We start from the raw sequence: 21,530 nt of genomic DNA, 5'->3' as shown, positions 1-21,530 counted from the left end.
TTGGTTCAAAATCCTACGGTAAGGAGATGACTTTTTTCTCATTTGCCACCGCAGTCCACTAATAATTCAGAGTCCTTTTTGGCCCCCCAAAATTTGAATTATTCAGAAATTCAAATGTATTAGTTGCATTAAAATGGCACAGTAGCCAAATTAAGCACAGTTCGAATTATCTGGTAATCATGTGACTTCAAATTAACAAGAGTAGATAGTAACCATAATGTAATGTTATTCCAGTTTAGCAACACTTAAAACCAAAATATAGGTGTCTCCATTCACGGGTTATAACATCACAGCACTTATATCACCATTCGCATTCCCAGAAGTATATTTATTAACATGACTCAAAAAAAATCATGGCTGCATTCGAGCGCTGATCGCACAATTGTGAAATCTCCTTTTGAGTGCAATCTTCTAAATAGAACCTCACCCGTTGAGGTTGGAGTGTCAGCTGTTACACAGTAAATATTTCATCAAGAATATATGCTCTATAGCCAGCACCAGTGTTTGATTGATGGACCTGGGTCTGCTAATTTCACAACCACGGATGTATGCTATACTCCACCTAGCAACCTAACGGAGAGCAGACAAATCCCTGATGTAGATGATTTTTACTTACAATTTCCCGAATTTTATTCTTCCATTGATGTGCTTGGAAAAGACCTCCTCTTAAGCTAGTTGTCCCATTCTCCCTACAAAGGTCTGGCCCAGGATAGGCAAACTGAAACCTCAGATTTGTCAGTGTGTTAGTGGAGTCTGGAATTTGAAACTGAGTCGTCTGATATTTTTTTCCTCCTTTTTGTCGTGAAGATTGCTGACCTTTGCTGCAGTACAGCACAGGCCTTCGATATCTGGCCCAGGTGACCACTGAGCCCAGACAGTGTGTGTGAAAGACTATTTGACTGTAGAGGCATCACAGTCAAGCCTGATCCCCTCTCCATTCAAAATCCACATGAGCCTGTTTGCTAGCACTAGTCACAGAATAAGATTTGGGAGCTGCAACTTTAGTTATTTTTTGTTTTCTAATCTCCTGCTCAATCATGCCACATGATGCCCCAGCTGAGATCAGCTAGCTTAGCATAGACTGAGAATGAAATTAGACACTTCCTGGACTGTGTGGCTTAGTGCAACATCAGATAGTGGCTTTGCCCACCAGGCCGTGGCGGAAGCCCGAATGCAAGTCTCTTAATTGAGAGGCTAACAACATACTTTTATGTAGAGGTCCTCACAGCGAAGCAAACATTTTAATAAGGTGGAAGGGAGAGGAAAACTTAGGAGCAGGGTATGGGGAAATCGAAGACACAGTCAAAGAAAAGGATTTTAAAAAGATTTTTGAAGTCAGACCGAGAGGTATTGGGGGAAATGGTTTTGGAAAAGAATTCCAGAAGAGATGTAGTTACTGAGATATCGGTCTTCCATGGTGAAGCAGGGAAACGAGCAGTAATCTGATGGCAGAGATGTGGATGCTGTGGGCTGGCACATATGCCTATCGGAGATTGCCCAGATAGAATCAGCAAGGCCAACATTCCAAATATCATTCACTCATCAAGTCCACTCCTTCCATAAACCTTGTACAGACTATCCATTCATGGACTTTGTGAAGGAAAATTCTCCATTAATATTCCCCAATTCCCAAAAGTAATGGAGCAAAACTGCAGAATATCCATTTGCAGTATTCAATCATGTCCAACTGCCCTCCACAGATATTGTTTCAGTAGCACAGAAATGATCATCTCCTGTGAAATATTTGATCATTTCTGTCTTTAGCTATCCCTATAACCTTCATTCATTTCACAGCCAGATGTTTATAGTGAAGGTTGGATGTAAAAGCATTGGTGAATGAAATACATTTCTCCCCCTAAACTGTTTTGGGGGAAGAATCACCATTTATTATCCAGCCAGTGTATTCAGTGGCGCCTTAGACAGGGCCAAGTGTTTGTGGAAGGCCCTAACAGTGGGATGAACTTTCACTTTTGAAAATGTCAATCATCCAAAAGTGTAACTTTCCTTTTTGGCACAGAGGGCTATTCAAAGAAAGTGCAAATACATCTTAAATGAAACCTTCCTGCAGCAAATGTCATCCTTCCCAACGAACCTACTGCTATTTAAGAATATCTTTTATTTAAAGTTTGCATTTGTTTCATCTTCACTGGGCATGAAAGATGATGTCAGAATGCCCAGTTATTTAATCTTGCAGAATATTTAGATATAGGACCAACAAAACAAAAACTGTAAGAGGTTTAGATGATTAAGAAAAAAACATCCAGGACATTGTGTAACTCCTTAAACTCTATAAGTGGCCTAAACTCATAATCTAGGCTGATATTGCATTGCAGTAATGAGCCATCCTTTGCATCAGATGCTAAAGTGAGGTTCCATCTGCCAGTTCTGCTGGTTCAGGGTGGACGTTATGGATTCCATCTTGCTATTTGAAGAAGAGCAGAAAACTTTCCTGGTATCCTGGCTGACATTCCTCCCACAACCAACGCTACCAAAAACAAATTAACAGGTCAGTTGCTATTTGGGAGTCATTACTGGGCAGAATGTCTACCTTATATAATGGTCGCACTTCAAAGGTAATCCATTGTGTGAATGCTTTGAGACATTTCATTTGATACAGCACTATATCAGTGCAAGTATTCATTAGGTTTAGTTTGTGAAACTGCACTTCCACCTTGATGATTTTTGATTTTCAGGGTTTGGGACAAAGTCATAAGTGGATCCTGCAAAATTCTGGTCTTTGTAGCCATGGAGATTTTATTAACTTTTAAGATGAAACTAATGGCGATGAGTAAAGCAGAAAATATTACACAATTCCTTCAAAATGTAAGTATCACTGGATCATCAACTGGTTAGTAAGAGGTAATGCTACATTTTGTTGTGTTTGGCAACTTCTCCCCAGTAATGAAAAGTTGACTAATGAGGCACAATAACCCATCCTGAATTTTAATGTGACAAAGCCCTCTGCATAATAATGATCTGTGCTGCTAGTGTGTTTCTGATGATGGTTGAAATTGTGCAATATTGAATATCAAACTGGGTGCCAATATCAATGACTGTAACTAATTTTTGAGCACTTGGTGCTTCTCTAAAATGATCCTAAGCTATACAGATCGTATCTTAATTAATCATGTTTCAATTTCATGCAAGAAAGAGGCTACATTCTTTGGTTAAAGTAAATAGTTACTCAGATGTTCAGAATTATTAGTTTATACTCATTAGTGTTTATAGCCATATTGTTGCATTGATTAATTCATATTATTATGTGTATATATTAGTGTAGATATAAACACACACCCATAATTTGTGATCTTTGCTCACAGCTTTGCTCACGTACTGGACACTGGTGTTCCAATAATTGTCTGTTTGACTCCAGTCTCTTGATTAGCATTTATTCCCATTTTTAATCCTACTTTCAATTTGATAATCTCAGGTCTTTGGTTTTTTTTTTGGATACTGAGTTCTTTGTACTATATGATTCTTCTCTTTTAGAAGCTGTGTTCAGATTGATGCATTGTAAAAGCAGGGTAAATAATGCCCTTATGACTACCCTGTCCAGTCTTGCTTCACATTCCTTTTTTGGGGGAGGGGAACCAGAGGGACTTTGGGCTCAATTTTAATTTGGAAGTGCGGGGGGCGGGGGGGCGCTACGAAAATCAGGGAAATGAGCGGAAAAGGAACCTGGCTCCAACGCGCTGACTTCCGCATCTCACAAAGACACATCTGGGTGCGCGCACTGTTCCTGAACCCGGAAGTAAGAAGCAAATGAGGCACTTAAGGTACTTCATTTCTTACATAGTAGGTAGTTAAAATGATTTACAACTTACCTGGGCGGCTTTCCCAGGGCTTCCGATTCACACCTGGTGAAACCCGTCGTGAAGAGCCAGATCGGGCAAAAATAAACTAAATAAATTAAATAAAATAACATTTAACAACTTAAAAAAATTAATAAACCGACATTTGAAATGATGTCACCTGCACCCTCCACTGCTCCGATGTCCAATGTCCCCCCCTCACCATGATATCTCTTCCACCCTCCCCCCTATGATATCTCTTCCACCCTCCCCCCTATGATGTCTCTTCCACCCTCCCCCCTATGATGTCTCTTCCACCCTCCCCCCCATGATGTCTCTTCCAGCCCCCCCCCCCCATGATGTCTCTTCCAGCCCCCCCCCCATGATGTCTCTTCCAGCCCCCCCCCCATGATGTCTCTTCCAGCCCCCCCCATGATGTCTCTTCCAGCCCCCCCCCATGATGTCTCTTCCAGCCCCCCCCCATGATGTCTCTTCCAGCCCCCCCCCATGATGTCTCTTCCAGCCCCCCCCCATGATGTCTCTTCCAGCCCCCCCCCATGATGTCTCTTCCAGCCCCCCCCCATGATGTCTCTTCCACCCTCCCCCCCCCATGATGTCTCTTCCACCCCCCCCCCATGATGTCTCTTCCACCCTCCCCCCCATGATGTCTCTTCCACCCCCCCCCCCATGATGTCTCTTCCACCCCCCCCCCCCATGATGTCTCTTCCACCCCCCCCCCATGATGTCTCTTCCACCCCCCTCCCCATGATGTCTCTTCCACCCCCCCCCCATGATGTCTCTTCCACCCCCCCCCCCCATGATGTCTCTTCCACCCCCCCCCCATGATGTCTCTTCCACCCCCCCCCCCCATGATGTCTCTTCCACCCCCCCCCCCATGATGTCTCTTCCACCCCCCCCCATGATGTCTCTTCCACCCCCCCCCATGATGTCTCTTCCACCCCCCCCCATGATGTCTCTTCCACCCCCCCCATGATGTCTCTTCCACCCCCCCCCATGATGTCTCTTCCACCCCCCCATGATGTCTCTTCCACCCCCCCATGATGTCTCTTCCACCCCCCCCCCATGATGTCTCTTCCACACCCCCCCCATGATGTCTCTTCCACACCCCCCCCCCCCATGATGTCTCTTCCACCCCCCCCCATGATGTCTCTTCCACCCCCCCCCCCATGATGTCTCTTCCACCCCCCCCCCCATGATGTCTCTTCCACCCCCCCCCATGATGTCTCTTCCACCCCCCCCCATGATGTCTCTTCCACCCCCCCCCATGATGTCTCTTCCACCCCCCCCCCATGATGTCTCTTCCACCCCCCCCCAATGATGTCTCTTCCACCCCCCCCCATGATGTCTCTTCCGCCCCCCCCCACCCCCATGGTGTCTCTCCCCTTCCCCCCCACCCCCATGGTGTCTCTCCCCTTCCCCCCCACCCCCATGGTGTCTCTCCCCTTCCCCCCCACCCCCATGGTGTCTCTCCCCTTCCCCCCCACCCCCATGGTGTCTCTCCCCTTCCCCCCCACCCCCATGGTGTCTCTCCCCTTCCCCCCCACCCCCATGGTGTCTCTCCCCTTCCCCCCCACCCCCATGGTGTCTCTCTCCTTCCCCCCCCCCACCCCTATGGTGCCTCTCCCCCCACCCCTATGGTGCCTCTCCCCCCACCCCCATGGTGTCTCTCTCCTTCGCTCCCCACCCCCATGGTGTCTCTCTCCTTCGCCCCCCACCCCCATGGTGTCTCCCCCCCACCCCCATGTTTTCTCTCCCCTTCCCCTCCCACCCCCATGGTGCCTCTCCCCCCCCCCCCCCCATGGTGTCTCTCCTCTTCCCCCCCCCCCCACCCCCATGGTGTCTCCCCTCTTCCCCCCCCCCACCCCCATGGTGTCTCTCTTCTCCCCCCCCCCCCCCCCCATGGTGCCTCTCCCCCCCCCCCCCCCCCCCCCCATGGTGTCTCTCTTCTCTTCCCCCCCCCCCCCCCATGGTGTCTCTCTTCTCCCCCCCCCCCCCCCCATGGTGCCTCTCCCCCCCCCCCCCCCCCCCATGGTGTCTCTCCTCTCCCCCCCCCACCCCCATGGTGTCTCTCCTCTCCCCCCCCCCCCCCCCCCATCTCCCATGGTGTCTCTCCTCTTCCCCCCCCACCCCCATGGTGCCTCCCCCTTCCCTCCCACCCCGACATCTCCCCGCGGTCACCCTACCCCCCCCCCGCTCCGATGTTCCCCCACACTCTCTTGTAGCGTGGATGACGTCTCTCTCTCTTTCCCCGCCACCCCCCACCGCACCCCCTCGGCATTGCAGCGCCTGTCAATCAGGCTGGCTGCCGGCTGCAAAACCCGGAAACAAGATTAATGAGCATCCATTACCCCATGATCGGTGGGGAAAGGTAATTTTTTATTTATCTGGTTTGCTGCGTGCCCATTGACCCCCCCCCCCCGCTGCCATCCTGCCACCCTTTTCAAATTGAGCCCTTGATCTTTTCTCATTTTCTTCTATTTGATCAGTTTCTTTTTACCTGGATCTTCTATTTTTAATCTTCCTTGTCCTAGTTAGAAGCTAAAGGAGGGATTGTATCACAGTCACTATACACACTAGATCATCACCTCAGACATAACCAAGTGTAAAACATAACCCCTCACTAGATAATGAGATTCTTTCCAAAAATGAGCATGTCAGGAACCACCCATGTGTCCTGTTATATGTCTGCAAGTGTTGCCTTCATTAGTTCAACTTTACATGCAACTCAACAATTATTTCCTCTTGTCTTTCACTGAGTGAAAATGGAAACTTTGGGAACAGTGCTACTTGAACACTAACTTATCACCAAATAATACAGATTTTTAAAAAAATACTATTTTTGCCAAACATGCTGGGGTATTTCTATTTCCCTGATCAAACCTCTGTACTATTTGCTGTGCTGTGGGGAGATGTCAAGTGGAGGTCGGGTCAGGACCAGTCACTATGGGTGCAGTTGTACGTAGGTCAGCAGCTGATCCATTGAGTGGCATTGATGGAGACTTGGGAATAGGTCTTCAGCCCGTCCTCTCAGCCAAGAAAGCTGCATTGTACAGCAAGGCTGAGAGGTAGAAATGCAAATAAATTATTAACAAAATATTAAGCTGAATTAGATTTGAACTAAACCTTTATAAGTGACCTTTACTCATCTCATGCTGTGTTAGTAGTGGCCATCTATCAAGATTTCAATAAGATCTGGCATAATTGGCTTAATCCTGAATATTGCAGACTGCTTTGCTGCTTTTGTAAATTGGGGGGCTGTACAGGCGGTCTGATCCTTGCCCTTACTTTATTACTAGTACCGAAATAACTTCCATATAGAAATTCACAAGAGCACATTTCAACATAATAGCAAGAATAATTAATGTGATTTTGTTTTTTTTAAATCGTTGAAGACTGTGTTGCTATTGTAGCATTGAAGAAATAATTGGAAATCACCATGATGCTATTAATAAGATTGTTTTCCTTGCCCCCATTGTGACAGTGCACTCATTTTGTGTTCATTTAGATTCCACAGGAGAATACAGATGCCATCATCAGCAAGGCCATTGACTTATGGCATAAGTATGTTGGGACCCCTGTGCACTCTGTGTAATTAGAAATTGAATGAGAATTGATGTAATGGTAACTGTCTTCTATTTAATAATTTATTAAAATAATTTTGCACAAAATTTGAGTAATGAATTTTAAGTAAACTAGACAATGTTATAGCATTTCACTATTCAGTCTTGCATTTTTCATTGAATCAAGTAATTCTGACTATGGAAACTTCTGGCATATGTGCATATTTTCAATTGCCTAGACTTGTTACACATGAAGTGTTGTCAAACATAAACATTGGTTGGGGGGCGGGGAGGGGTGATGGTTTACAAATTTGGCTAAGTTTGGTTGGTCAGTCCTTAAACGTTGGACACCCAATTGGAGATTTGTATTCAAATCCCATTCTAGACTGATATACACACTTGTCTTCACGAGTCTGAAGCTTCTGCCAGATAGGTTGCTTGTGGGAGGGTATTTGTCTCACAATCTTTGACACTGCTGTCTGGTTCACCATTATGTGGTATTGACAATATCCATTTAGATTGTACCGACCGATAACATTTATAGGGAGAGCTAGGAGGGAGGACAACTTGGGTAATTCACAGTCATTTCAAGATCATAGGTATTAGAAAAGGATTGATTATGTAGCAAAGCGGTTTATCAGCTGAGTAGAATTTTTTAAACATTTCCTCCTATACGCTATCTGGTTATTTATTATATTTGAAAATTGAACCAGAAAGTGAAACCTGTTGAGATGAGGGTTCCCTGATGGATTTGTGCTAAAACCGGAAGGAAATTGTGGGAAAGTAAGATTAGCAGTAAGGAAGTGAATTCGTTCCTTTGTTAGTTTGTACCCTGCAACCTTTTTTTGACATGATTTCTCACTTAAACATGTAACATTACAGGTTAATATGAAGGAAATAGACTGAGAAAGGCCACATCCATCAGTCAAAGTTTTGTGATTTGTCTGCCACATTTCATGTCACAGATGCAAATTTCTGTCATGTAAAAGTTTTTTTATAAAAAAAGCCCATACTTCCCCGTGTACAGAATCACTGCCCTAGCAACAGAAAAATACCTTCTAATTGACTTCAAGGTCGCACTTTATATAAAAAAAAGTATTTATACAAAAAAAAGCCATTCTGACCTCTAATGAATCTGAAGGTCAGCTTAGAAGCAATTAACCTTGGGTTGATAAGGTTGTTGAAAAAGCTAATGAAATTCTAGGTTTTATCAGAAGAGGTATAGAATATAAAAGCCAAGAGGTAATGATAAACGCATCTAAAAATCTTAAGACCTCTGTTGGGGTACTGGAGCAGTATTGGGCTCCACACTATAGGAAGGATATTGAGCCTTTAGAGAGGGCATAATGCAGATTCATTAGAATACTGCCTGATATGAAGAAATACAAGCACAAAGAGAAACTTGGAGAAATTGTGCCTTTTTTCATGAGAACAACACAAATTAGGGGCGATATGATTGAAGTGTTTAAATTATAAAAGGATAGGACAGTGTATATAGATTACATAGATATTACATAGAATGTACAGCACAGAAACAGGCCATTCGGTCCAAAAGGTCCATGCTCCACACGAGCCTCCTCCCTCCTTATTTCGTCTAATCCAATCAGCATACCCTTCTATTCCTTTGTCTTTCATGTATTTATCTAGCTTCACCTTAAACGCATCTATGCTAGTTGCCTCAGCTACTCCTTGTGGTAGTGAGGTCCACATTCTAAGCACTTTCTGGGTAAAGAGGTTTCACTTGAATTCAATATTGAATTTATTAGTGACTATCTTACATTTATGGCCCTTAGTTCTGGTCCCCCCCGCAAGTGGAAACATCTTCTCCACGTCTACCCTATCAAGCCTTTTCATAATCTTGAAGACCTCTATCAGGTCACCCCTCAGTTTCTTTCCTAGAGAAAACAGCCCCAGCCTGCTCAATCTTTCCTGATAGTATAACCTCTCAGTCTGGTATCATCCTAGTAAATCTTTTTTGCACCTTCTCCAGTGCTTCTATCAACACTCAGACTGGCCCAGTGCTTTGTTTGCATTTTTTATGGTCTTATTAACCTGTGTCGCTACTTTTAGTGATTTGTGTACCTGTACACCCAGATCCCTCTGCTCCTCTACCCATTTAGACTCTTATTATCCAAGCAGTATGTGGGCCCCCTTATTCTTCCTGCCCAAGTGTAATACTTTATTCATATTGAATTTTTTTTTTTATTAATTCATGGGATGTGGGCAGCGCTGGCCAAATTCATTTGCCAATTACACGGCCACTCCGCAAGTTTATTAATGTCTTGTATTTTGTCGCAGTCTTCCTCAGGTTAACTATACCCCTCAATTTGGTGTTGTCCACACATTTTGAAATTGTATTTCCAATTCCAAGCAACAACAACTTGCATTTATATAGCGCCGTTAACATAGTAAAACATCCCAAGTCTAAATCGATTATGTAAATGGTGAACAATGGTGGTCCCAGCACCGATCCTTGTGGAACTCCACTTCCCACCTTTTGCCAGTCTGAGTGTAGATAGAAGCAGACTGTTCCTGGTGGTTGAGGAGTCTAGAAAGAGGGGTGATTTATGTAATATTGAATTTAAAACAGGGAGCAAGAGAAACATCTTTACACAATTTGTGAGGCTGAGGAATTCACTTCCAGGTTAATGGTTTAGGCAGAAACTATGGTGTTTTAAGATTTGATTGGATAGTTGGATGAAGGAAAAGGGGATAAAATGATGAACAGGGTGATTAGGATTATTTGCCTGTGTGGATGGTAAATGCTAACACGGACTGGTTGGGCCAAATGGCCTGTTGTAACTTGTATGTTACAGTGAAACCTGTACAAATGGATATTTCCAAAAAACAGACACAAATAACTTACATTGTACATTATACAAGCTGCAACATGAAACCACGGACACTCACAAATTCTGAACTACGGGCAGCCTTCGATGCACCAAGTCACTTTACAACTTTAAACACCGGACATGCAGGTAAGCACAAGGCGGCAGCAGGTGAAAGAAATGGCTTTTGGGTAATGTAGATCTCTTTACCCAGCATCTATAGCGGCAGAGAAACTGCTCTATCTGGGATTGAACGCCTGCACGGCTCTATTCCCGGGATAGAGCGGTTTCTCTGTCGCTATGGGTGCTGGGTAAAGAGATGTCCATTACACCAAAGCTGGGAACTGCCGGGGGGGGGAGGCGGCTTAGAATTGGATTTTCCTTCCTCCACTGTTGGCTGCCCCTTCCTGCTCACTGCATGCAAATAGCAAGGGGGATGGGGTTTCGATCCCTGGCAAATTATCCTTGTATTCACCCCAGTTACAGTTGCTCCCCAGAACCATCATGTGGAAGGTGGCTGTAGGCCCCGCGAAGCAGCGGTAATGGCTTTGAGGTCCCCAGTGGCAGGAGAGGGCCTTGTCTCCCTCCAAACAGGCCCCCATTTACCTTCCTGTGTAGGCCTTGGTCTCTGCTCTTGGCGGTGGGAATCCCACCAAGCATATCAAATGATTTCCCACCCCCACCCAAACCCAGGGAAAGGGGTCGGGGTCAGGGTAGATTCGAGGGGCTATTGGAAGTCCTGCCCTGCCAGAGCTCCGCCACAAAGAGGCGAATCCAGCCCATGGGCTCCATCTGTGTATCAGAGGATGTGGCAGAAAAATCAGGGCCACACCTCACTCAAATCTAAAACAAAGGGTTTGAACTATCAAGAAAATATTATTTAACTGTATGAGGAAGCGGCAGGGAGAGGAGATTAGGCTGGGTAGCTCTGATGCCGAACCAGCACCAGAACATGAATGATGGGTCAAAATCTTGATGAAATCAATTAAAATTGATCAATTTAAGGAACTATTTGTTGACAAATTATTTCTAACTTCATTGAAACCGAATCCATGTCCCTTAAGAGACAGTGTTAGTCATCATTGGAAGGACTTTAAGTTGTTGAAGTAATTTTTTTTTTAACCTTTGCTGTAATTCCATTTGCGAGTGTTGAAGACAAATGGGAATATATACATAGTCCAGCTCAAATCAGGTGAGTTATTTTGATTTCTAACAGCAGATTTTGAGATTTAGAACTGAAATCCCCAACCACTGCACAGCAATATAACTGAAGAATTAACTGCACCACAGAGATCGTCTGATCTGATTGTAACATCCCAAACGCTGTCAGAACTAAGGTTAATAAATATAATAAAACTCCAGCAACACAAATTAAATTAAAGTTGCATTTTGAAAAATCAATGTTGTTAACTTCACTATAGTATTAATGTGTAGCTAAATGTAAAACTAAAGGTCTTATTCCACTGAGAGCAGTACACAGCTCTTCAATTAAAATATTATGTTAGATGCTCCAGTCTGGAACCTGTCACTTTTCTGCACTGCATTTATTTATGGCAGATCAGTCACAATGGATTATTTCACACCAAATATTTCAAAGAGCTGCTTTAACACAGGCTGTTGCACTGGTAGTGGTGCATTACTGGGGTAATTAGCTTGGTAAGTCGAATTAAATGGAGTATGGTGAGGGGATGTATGCAAAGTGTCTGATCTATTTATTTTAACTGAGAGGAAATAATGTGCACAAACATTGGGCAGCAACAGGTTGACCGTGCACCATAACGTGAGGTCAGCTTATTTACATATGTTGATTGCACTCCCAGTGCTTAGTGCATGATGCTCTGGAAATGTGCGACAGTCTGGGGATTGGATATGACCCACCAGCTGTTGACTGCCGTTAAAGGGCAGCTTATGCTTGAAATGAACAATTTTACAGGGGCAGAATGGCCCCAATCAATGATTTTATGTTGGAGGCCCGTGAGGCAGGAGGTTCTGCAGTGAAGAGCAAGCCCTATTTGAAGAAAAGGGCCATCCAGCAATAAAGATTGGCATTTTTCAGCAGGCCTGCTGTAAAACACTCTTTAAAGTGGATGCTGAGTGCTTAGAGTGTTTTTCAGGTGCTTTAGCCACATTATAGGGCTTGGCATTTTTTACATAAGGCCACAAGTTTTAACAAGCCATATGCACAAGATCAAAGCAGTAAAAGCACTTTGGGGTCATTTCTACATGCGCCTGGAGCGCAGAGTAGCCCTCAAGTCTCTGCACCTATCAATATGGCTGCTGCTTGAACCACAGCAACACTTTGGACATCTCCAATCACATTATTGGCTGCACAAGGTGTATCATGAATGGTAGATCTCGTTGCTGTTGCTTCAAAGGCTCCTCATTTTGAGTCACGCAATACCAGAATGCACTATTCCTAGCGATCTGGTTCATTCCGCGATTCTAGCTATTCCAGCAGGAGCATAAAATCTTCTATACCCCTTTTATATGACTGAGCTGGTTTGGAAGCTTCTATTGTGCTGAATCTGCCCTGTTTTTGCAACAGAATTCAGTAACAACACATAGTTCTCTGGACTGCGACTACAGTTAGTACAACAAGCTGGCTGGGTCCTGACAAAAAAAAAATCTACACAGGTCAGCAATGATTGGACATTGCTGCTGTGTACAGTTTAGATGGTAGTTGACAGTTTAGTGCAATGCCCAGTCAGATCCCAAAAAGGTGGGTTTGTGTGGAGCATAAACACTGACATGGACCAGTTGGGCTGAATGGCTTGTTTCTGTGCTGTACATTCTATGTAATTCTATGCTTTGGTTGGACAGGTTTATCATCAAGTCCACATATAAGTCCTGCATTACAACAGTGACCACATTTCAAAAGTACTTCATTGGGTGTAAAGCACTTTGGGACGTCCTCAGGTCATTGAAGGTGCTATTTAAAAGCAAGTTCTTTCGTTCATTCATTATGACTCCTAGGGTTTTATTCAGCTTCATTCTTAGATATTTCTTCACCATTCATGCAGTATGTGTGTCAACTATTTTCTTCCTATGTGTATCACTTTACACTTGTCTGCATTAAATTTCATCTGCCATTGCTCTGCCCACTTACATATTTTGTGCCACTCATTCTGTAATTTCTGAGCTGCCTCTTCTGATTCCACTGCCCCTCCTAGTTTGGTATCAAGTGTAAATTTGACCACTTTGCATTGAAATTTTAATCTGTCGTTTATGTAAATTAGCAGTGAGCCCTGAGGCACCCGACTCAGAACTTTTCCCCCCTCCAACGTAACTCCTCTAATGAGAACTCATTGTTTCCGACTCTTATCCATTCCTGGGTTTTACCCTGAATCATCACATCTTTGATTTAATTAATAGCCTTTTATATAGAATTTCATTCAACATCTTTTGGCAGTTGAACGGAATGGGAACTTGAGAATTTGGTGAGCAGGGAACTCTGTTGAAGTAGTGGGTGAATTGAAAATGAAATTTAGTTTAAAATTAAACATAGGACTTTAAAACTTTAAAAGAAACTACAAGTTAGGTAGCAGTTAACAGAAACTGCAAGTCAGTGGCAGTTAACAGTTGTAACAGCTGTAAGTGATTGTCTGAATAGAGGGTAATTACTGAGGGCTGGAAGCTGATTGAGCAGTTAACTACTGTTCACAAAAGATGTATAAAGTAGAAGGTTATCTGCTAAAGCACAGAGTGAACGGAGTGGATTGCGAACAGAGTGGGAACTTGAGAATTTGGTTAGAGGGGGAAGGAAAGTGAACAGAGAGGAAAAGCTCTGAGAGCAGTGGAGGTGGGAGCGGGGACCAGACCGCAGAGGCAAGTAAATAAAAGTCGGGGATCGAAGGCCTAAACTCACTTGGAGCAGCGGAGACGGTAAATGTTCAGGATAAATTCGGTGCGATCGGAAAAATCAAGGAGTGATGTCACAGGACAGCAGGTAGGTGATTGGCCGGCAGAAGGACCAAAAATAGAGCGGGAGTGGGAGGCAATAAAGCTGTGGGAGAAGACCCGAGAGCAGAGCGAGAATGGGAGGCAATAAAGCAGCAAGAGAAGGCCCAAGAGCAGAGCGAGATAGGGAGGCAATAAAGTGGCGGCAGAAGGCCCAAGAGTAGAGCGAGCGGAGCGGGAGGCAATAAAACAGTGAGAGACACCTCACAGTTGGAGTCACTCACCACAGGCAGAAATTGAAAGAGTGATGTCATAGGACAGCAGCTAGGTGCTTGGTTGGGGAGTATTACTGTTTTTTTTTCTCTCTAAGTTAGGGCAGGGGTTTAACCAAGAGTTTAAACCAATAACTTAAACTACATAAATTAATTAGTTAATAAAGCTAAGAACAGAGAGATTAAAAACTCTAATAAAGTTACTAAATAAATTCTGGTTTGACAAGCGATGGCAGGGCAGCTGATGTGTCGTAACAGCAGCATGTGGGAGTTGGTGGAGACCAGTGTGATCCCCAACAACCACATCTGCCGTAAGTGTCTGCAGCTCGAGGAGCTTCTACAAGTTGTTGAGCTGGAGTCCGTGCTGCAGACATTACGATGCAACCGGGAGGAGGAGAGTTACCTGGACACTTTGAACCAGGAGGCAGTCACACCCCTTTTAGTAGTAGTTTAGATTCATTCAGTGATCAGAGACAGGAGGGTGTAATTGTGAGACAGGCAGGTAAGGGGACCCAGGATCTAGTGATGGAGGAGCCTGAGCCCTTGACCTTGTCCAAGAGGTACGAGGTACTTGCTACTTGTATGGATGAGAGTAAAGACTTTTTTTATTCGTTCATGGGATGTGGGCGTCGCTGGCAAGGCCAACATTTATTGCCCATCCCTAATTGCCCTTGAGAAGGTGGTGGTGAGCCGCCTTGAACCGCTGCAGTCTGTGTGGTGAAGGTTCTCCCACAGTGCTGTTAAGTAGGGAGTTCCAGGATTTTGACCCAGCGATGATGAAGGAACGGCGATATATTTCCAAGTCAGGATGGTGTGTGACTTGGAGGGGATCGTGCAGGTGGTGTTGTTCCCATGTGCCTGCTGCCCTTGTCCTTCTAGGTGGTAAAGGTCGCGGGTTTGGGAGGTGCTGTCGAAGAAGCCTTGGCGAGTTGCTGCAGTGCATCCTGTGGATGGTACACACTGCAGTCACAGTGCGCCGGTGATGAAAGGAGTGAATGTTTAGTGTGGTGGATGGGGCGCCAATCAAGTGGGCTGCTTTGTCCTGGATGGTGTTGAGCTTCTTGAGTGTTGTTGGAGCTGCACTCATCCAGGCAAGTGGAGAGTATTTCATCACACTCCTAACTTGTGCCTTGTAGATGGTGGAAAGGCTTTGGGGAGTCAGGGAGGATGGGCAAACTGACCACGGCACTGTGGTACAAGGGGCCATTCAAGTGGGGAGAGTATAAAGGAATGTGGTAGGGGATAATATAGTCAGGAGGATAGACACTGTTCTCTGCAACTGCGACCGAGAGTCCCAAAGGCTGTGTTGCCTGTCCGGTGCCAGGGTTAAGAACATCTCGTAGCTTGAAAAGAACTTGGAGAAGGAGGGGGAGGATCCAGTTGTTGTGGTCCACATAGGAACCAATGACATAGGTAGAACTAAGAATGGGGTTCTGCTGAGACAGTTTGAGGAGCTAGGGTCTAAAATAATAAGCAAAACCTCAAAGGTAATAATCTCTGGATTACTACCTGAGCCATGTGCAAATTGGCATAGGGACAAACAGATCAGAGAGTTAAATGTGTGGCTCAAAGAGTGATGTGAGAGACAGGGGTTTCAAATCATGGGGCACTGGCACCAGTACTGGGGAAAGAGGGAGCTGTTCCATTGGGATGGGCTCCACTTAAACCAGGCTGGGACCAGTGTCCTGGCGAATCGAATAACTAGGGCTGTAGATAGGGCTTTAAACTAAAAAGGGGGGGGGGGGTCAGGTGATGGGAAATTTAGAAATGTAATGAGAAAAGTCAAGGCAACAGAGCAGTGTAGTGATTTGGGTAAAGATAAACAGAGTGTGACAGGAAGGGACAGAGAGTTTCCCAATAATAGAGCATCAACAAGTAAGGTCAAAGCGGGAAAAATTGGTAAAAAGTCAAAATTAAAGACTCTTTATCTGAATGCACGAAGCATTTGTAACAAGATAGATGAATTAGTTGCACAAATTGGGATAAATGGGTTTGATTTAATAGCCAATGCAGAGACACGGTTGCAAAGTGACCAAGGTTGGGAACTAAATATACCAGGGTACATGATGTTTAGAAAAGAGAGGCAGAATGGAAAAGGAGTTGGGGGGTGGCCCTGGTAATAAAGGATGACATAAGGACAGTGGTGAGAAAGGACCTTGGCTCGGAAGATCAGGAAGTAGAATCAGTATAGAATCAGGAAATAAGAAATAACAAGGGGCAGAAAACACTGGTGGGAGTAGTTTACAGGTCCCCTAATGGTAGCTATACCGTTGGACAGAGTAATCATGAAATAATAGGAGCTTGTAACAAAGGTAATGAAGTAATCATGGGGGACTTTAATCTTTATATAGACTGGGCAAATCAAATTGGCAAAGGTAGTTTGGAGGACAAGTTCATGGAATGCATTCAACACTTTTTCCTAGAGCAATATATCATGGAACCAACCAGGGAACAAGCTATTTTAGACCTTGTATTGTGTAATGAGACAGGGTTAATTAGTAATCTCACAGTAAAGGATCCTCTGGGGAAGAACGATCATAACATGACAAAATTTCACATTGAGTTTGAGAGTGACGTACTTAAGTCCGAAACTAGAGTCTTAAACCTAAATAAAGCCAATTATATAGATATGAGGGGCAAGTTGGCTAAAGTAGATTGGGAAATTAAATTAAAGGGTATAATGGTTGAAAAGCAATGGCAAATATTAAAAAAAATATTTCAATATTCTCAACAAATATACATTCCATTGAGAAATAAAAACTCCACAGAAAAAGTGATCCACTCGTAGCTAACTAAAGAAGTTAAGGATAGTAATAGAGTAAAAGAAGAGGCCTATAATGCTGCAAGAATAGTAGTCAGCCTGAGGATTGGGAGAGTTTTAGAAACTAGCAAAGGATGACAAAAAAAATGATAAAAAGGGAGAAAATAGAAAATGAAAGTAAGCTAGCAAGAAATATAAAAGCAGATTGTAAGAGCTTCTACAAGTATGTGAAAAGGAAGAGAGTAGTGAAAGTAAACAAGGGTCCCTTAGAGGCTTAAACAAGAGAAATCATAATGGGGAAATCAGGAAATGGCAGCTGCGTTAAACAAATATTTTGTATCGGTCTTCACAGTAGAAGACACAAAAAGCATACCAGAAATAATGAGGAACCAAGGGGTTAATGAGAATGAGGAACTTAAAGTAATTATTATCAGTAGAGAAAAAGTACTGGAAAAACTAATGGGACTAAAAGCTGATAAATCCCGTGGCCCTGATGGCCTTTTTTTTTATTCGTTCATGGGATGTGGGCGTCGCTGGCAAGGTCTGCATTTGTTGCCCATCCCTAATTGCCCTTGAGAAGGTGGTGAGAAATTGAACCGTGTAACGCCCATTTGGTAGGCGCTACGCGGACACCTAAGCCCTGAAAATAGGGTCCGAGATACATGCACACACTTCCGACATGAGGAGCGCAGGACGCCATCTTAGTAAAGGGGTTTGCTCGTGCACCTAATGATCACCGGCAGCATGCAGACTAGGGAGATCATGATGTGAATCAATGCTGATTTAAAGGGACCGCTTCTATTTTGGAACTCCACATTCCAGCCAATGCACTGTCTTAACCTTGCACAGTTGAATATGACTCAAAGGGTATGAAGGACCATCCCCCACACTAGCACCATTTAAAGGGATCATGCAGGAGTTACAGGTTAGTTGCTGGATTATTTCTTCTGGCTGCTGATGCATTTGTACATGTTTTTGAAGGTTTCCTATACTTGGGTAAAGTTTCAATACTCTACAGGGAGTTGCCTGGCTGTCTGACAGGCAACAGCAAGGGCATTGGCAGAGTGGCAGGGGTGGGAGCAGGAATGCTGTCATCCTGAGGAGAGCATGTTCGTGTTCCATGGAGCCACTGCCACTTGCTGCCTCCTGTTATGCGCCACCTTCTCCTGCAAGAAAGAGGGAAGTGTGTCACTGAGTGTCTTGCAAGATGTTTGGGTGATGTGGCTGTCACGGTTAAATAGCTGCCAGTGTGTGTGACCTGTGGGTGTGCGGCTTGCAACAGTGGTAATGTGTGAGGTTTGAAGAGTTGAGTACTGATTGAAAGAGTTTGTTGGTAGGTCGGCGACCAGTGCGTGGAGCAATGGATGAAGCTAGTGGTGCAGTTGGTAGGAGATGCCACTTGACAGTTGACCTCACTCACCTTGACCACTCATGTCAAATCACTGAACTTCTTCCTGCACTGCATCAGTGTTCTTGGCGCTATGCTCCTGGCATTTACCTCCTCTGCTCCTTCCTTCCACTGCCTCTTCAGCATATGTCTGGAGGGCCTCCCTCCCCCCCCCCACCCCATGACGATATAGAATGGCCCCACTTCTGTCCACCTCTTCCCCCAAGGCCTCTATTGCATCATCCGAGAACCTTGGGTGTTCAGGCCTGGACCCACAAATGGAGCCCACTTCTGTTGGATGGCGGGTTCATGTGCTTGTTGTGACTTCACGTACCAGCCCACTATTCTTCCACCAGGGCAGGAACGAGAAAACTCCTGGCCAACGAGTCCCCTCACCAAGCCATGCCTCCTCTTATGCCATTGTCCTGGTACAGGGTCCACTCTAAACAAGGCTCAATTAAAGTGGTCGGGGATGGCCAGGACCTAGTGTATCCGGGTCCTGGCCTTAATCGTGACCCTTCCACCAGACTTTTGACAAGTGTGCCAGAAGGGCTAAGGATTTTTGGTTCTCTTATGTTTATATTGCAATGAAGGATGCCATATTGGCTCTATTTCTCAGTGATGCACTCGGAAGCCAAGTTTGCTGTGTTTACAGTGTTGTGAAGTTGGGGAAGGCAGAGCTTCACATCTGGTACTGAAAGGCGGGCAAGAAGCACAGCTCACTCGCCTCTTCCCACTGTCAAAAAGAAGCAGCTGGCTAAATGGTGGTACAGGAGGGTGAATGGTAGTATAGATGGATACTGAAGTTTCTTTTACCTTTAAAAGCATACCTTATTTGGTAAGGCTTTGCACCAACCAGAACCAATCACTTTTCTTCCTGGTGTGAGACCATCCTTTCCTGGTGATCTCTGGTGACTTGAGTTGCTTTTTCCTCTAGTTACTGGGAGATCCAATTCCAACTATCAGTGACTTGGAGCTTTGGAAAAAGCGATACATAAACTGGCCTAATTTTTGAAAGGAATGTCTGTGATAACCAGTTAGTCACAGCTTGGGATTACGAGTGTTGATCAAAAGTTAGCGAGTATCCTCTATTAGACTCCCTGCCACCCATCCATACAAACACAAACATTATACTAGAATCATAGAATTTTACAGCACAGAAGGAGGCCATTCAGCCCATCGTCTCTGTGCCGGATCTTTGAAAGAGCTATCCAATTAGCCCCATTCCTCTACTCTTTCCCCATTGCCCTGCAATTTTTTCCCCTTCAAGTATATATCCAATTCCCTTTTGAAAGTTACTATTGAATCTGCTTCCACCACCCTTTCAGGCAGTGCATTCCAGATCTTAACAACTTGCTGTGTAAAACAATTTCTCCCCATGTCCCCTCTGGTTCTTTTGCCAATTACCTTAATTCTGTGTCCTCTGATTACCGACCCTCCTGCCAGTGGAAACAGTTTCTCCTTATTTACTCTATTAAAACCCTTCATGATTTTGAACACCCCTATTAAATCTCCCCTTAACCTTCTCTTCTCTAAGGAGAACAATCCCAACTTTTCCAGTCTCTCCACATAACTGAAGTCCCTCATCCCTGGTACCATTCTAGTAAATCTCCTCCGCACCCTCTCCAAGGCCTGGACATCCTTCCTAAAGTGTGGTGCCCAGAATTGGACACACTACCTGAATGACCAGTGATTTATAAAGGTTTAGCGTAACTTTCTTGCTTTTGTACTCTATGCCTCTATTTATAAAGCCATGGATCCCATATGCTTTTTTAACAGCCTTCTCAACCTGTCCTGGCACCTTCAAAGATTTGTGTACATCACCCCCAGGTCTCTCTGTTCCTGCACCCTCTTTAAAATTGTACCATTTAGTTTATAAAACCTCTCCTCATTTTTCCTTCCAAAATACATCACTTCACACTTCTCTGCATTAAATTTCATCTACTATATGTTTGCTCATTTCATTAGTCTGTCTATGTCCTCCTGATGTCTGTTACTATCCCCCACACTGTTTACTACATTTCCGAATTTCGTGTTGTCTGAAAACTTTGAAATTATGCCCTTTATACCCAAGTCCAGGTTATTAATATATATCAAAATGAGCAGTGGTCCTAATACTGACCCCTGGGGGATGCCAATGTATACTTCCCTCCAGTCTCCAATTCCAGCATCATCATAACTAAAAATAATATTGACAGTAACATATCTGAAAATAACATCTTCATGGTCTCCATCTGTCTTGTCTTATACCAGATTTGGAAATGCTTAATGTCGGCAAAAGAGGAAAGTGTTTGATTTTTCACTACTAGCATCCCTTACCTGGAAGAACACAAAAATGCACTACAAAATATAGCTAATATATAACAAACTCTGTCAGGTTAACACATTCTTTAAATATGAGGACCGAGTGAATGTTCATACCGGCCACATGTAGATTTCCTATCAAAATTGTAAACATTTTTCCAGTTTGGAACTGCAGGTAACTGGGACAAGTTACTCGAATGTCACTGACACATCGGGTGGGTGTGCTGTTCTATCAGTGGCCGATAGTTTCATTATTTCGTCATGTAGGCTCTTCAAGTATTTTTAAGTATTTCTAAATGGTCCTACCCTAAAAATGTAATGCTATTAATTTTATCAAAACATGGCCTCAGATGATCCAATCAGTTTCATTGACAATTGTCTAAATTGTAAGCCTCAGTTTTGAGTGCTTATTTGCATTCTGGCTTTATTATTATGGGCCTGAACTTTGGGTGGTCAGTGAGTCACTTCTCATGCTTTCCACAATGTCCATAGGGCTTCACCTCCTGAGTTTTCCACTTCTGTGATGGAGCAATTCAATCTTAACTTGAATTAGTGCTCATGATGTGGAGATGCCGGTGATGGACTGGGGTGGACAAATGTAAGGAATCTTACAACACCAGGTTATAGTCCAACAATTTTATTTGAAAATCACAAGCTTTCGGAGCTTACCTCCTTCGTCTGACGAAGGAGGAAAGCTCCGAAAGCTTGT

At 44.2% G+C, this 21,530-nt stretch overlaps 1 protein-coding gene across 2 annotated transcripts in view; it reads left to right on the top strand.

Annotated features, from left to right (window-relative positions):
• The window catches only part of tbc1d7 (TBC1 domain family, member 7), a 47,455-nt gene extending 39,975 nt beyond the window's left edge, over nt 1-7,480 (top strand). For both annotated transcript variants that reach the window (XM_068001742.1, XM_068001741.1), the window contains exons 8-9: nt 2,694-2,823; nt 7,318-7,480. In XM_068001742.1, coding sequence (XP_067857843.1) covers nt 2,694-2,823; nt 7,318-7,404 — 217 coding nt within the window. In that variant the 3' untranslated portion in view covers nt 7,405-7,480. The remainder of the gene's footprint in view (nt 1-2,693; nt 2,824-7,317) is intronic.
• The last annotated feature ends 14,050 nt before the right edge of the window (nt 7,481-21,530 follow it).

This window comes from Heptranchias perlo, chromosome 2, assembly GCF_035084215.1.
Source record: "Heptranchias perlo isolate sHepPer1 chromosome 2, sHepPer1.hap1, whole genome shotgun sequence".
NCBI classification, from domain to species: domain Eukaryota; kingdom Metazoa; phylum Chordata; class Chondrichthyes; order Hexanchiformes; family Hexanchidae; genus Heptranchias; species Heptranchias perlo.
The sequence above is the reverse complement of the archived record's forward strand: the minus strand, read 5'-3'. Positions and strand labels throughout refer to the sequence as shown.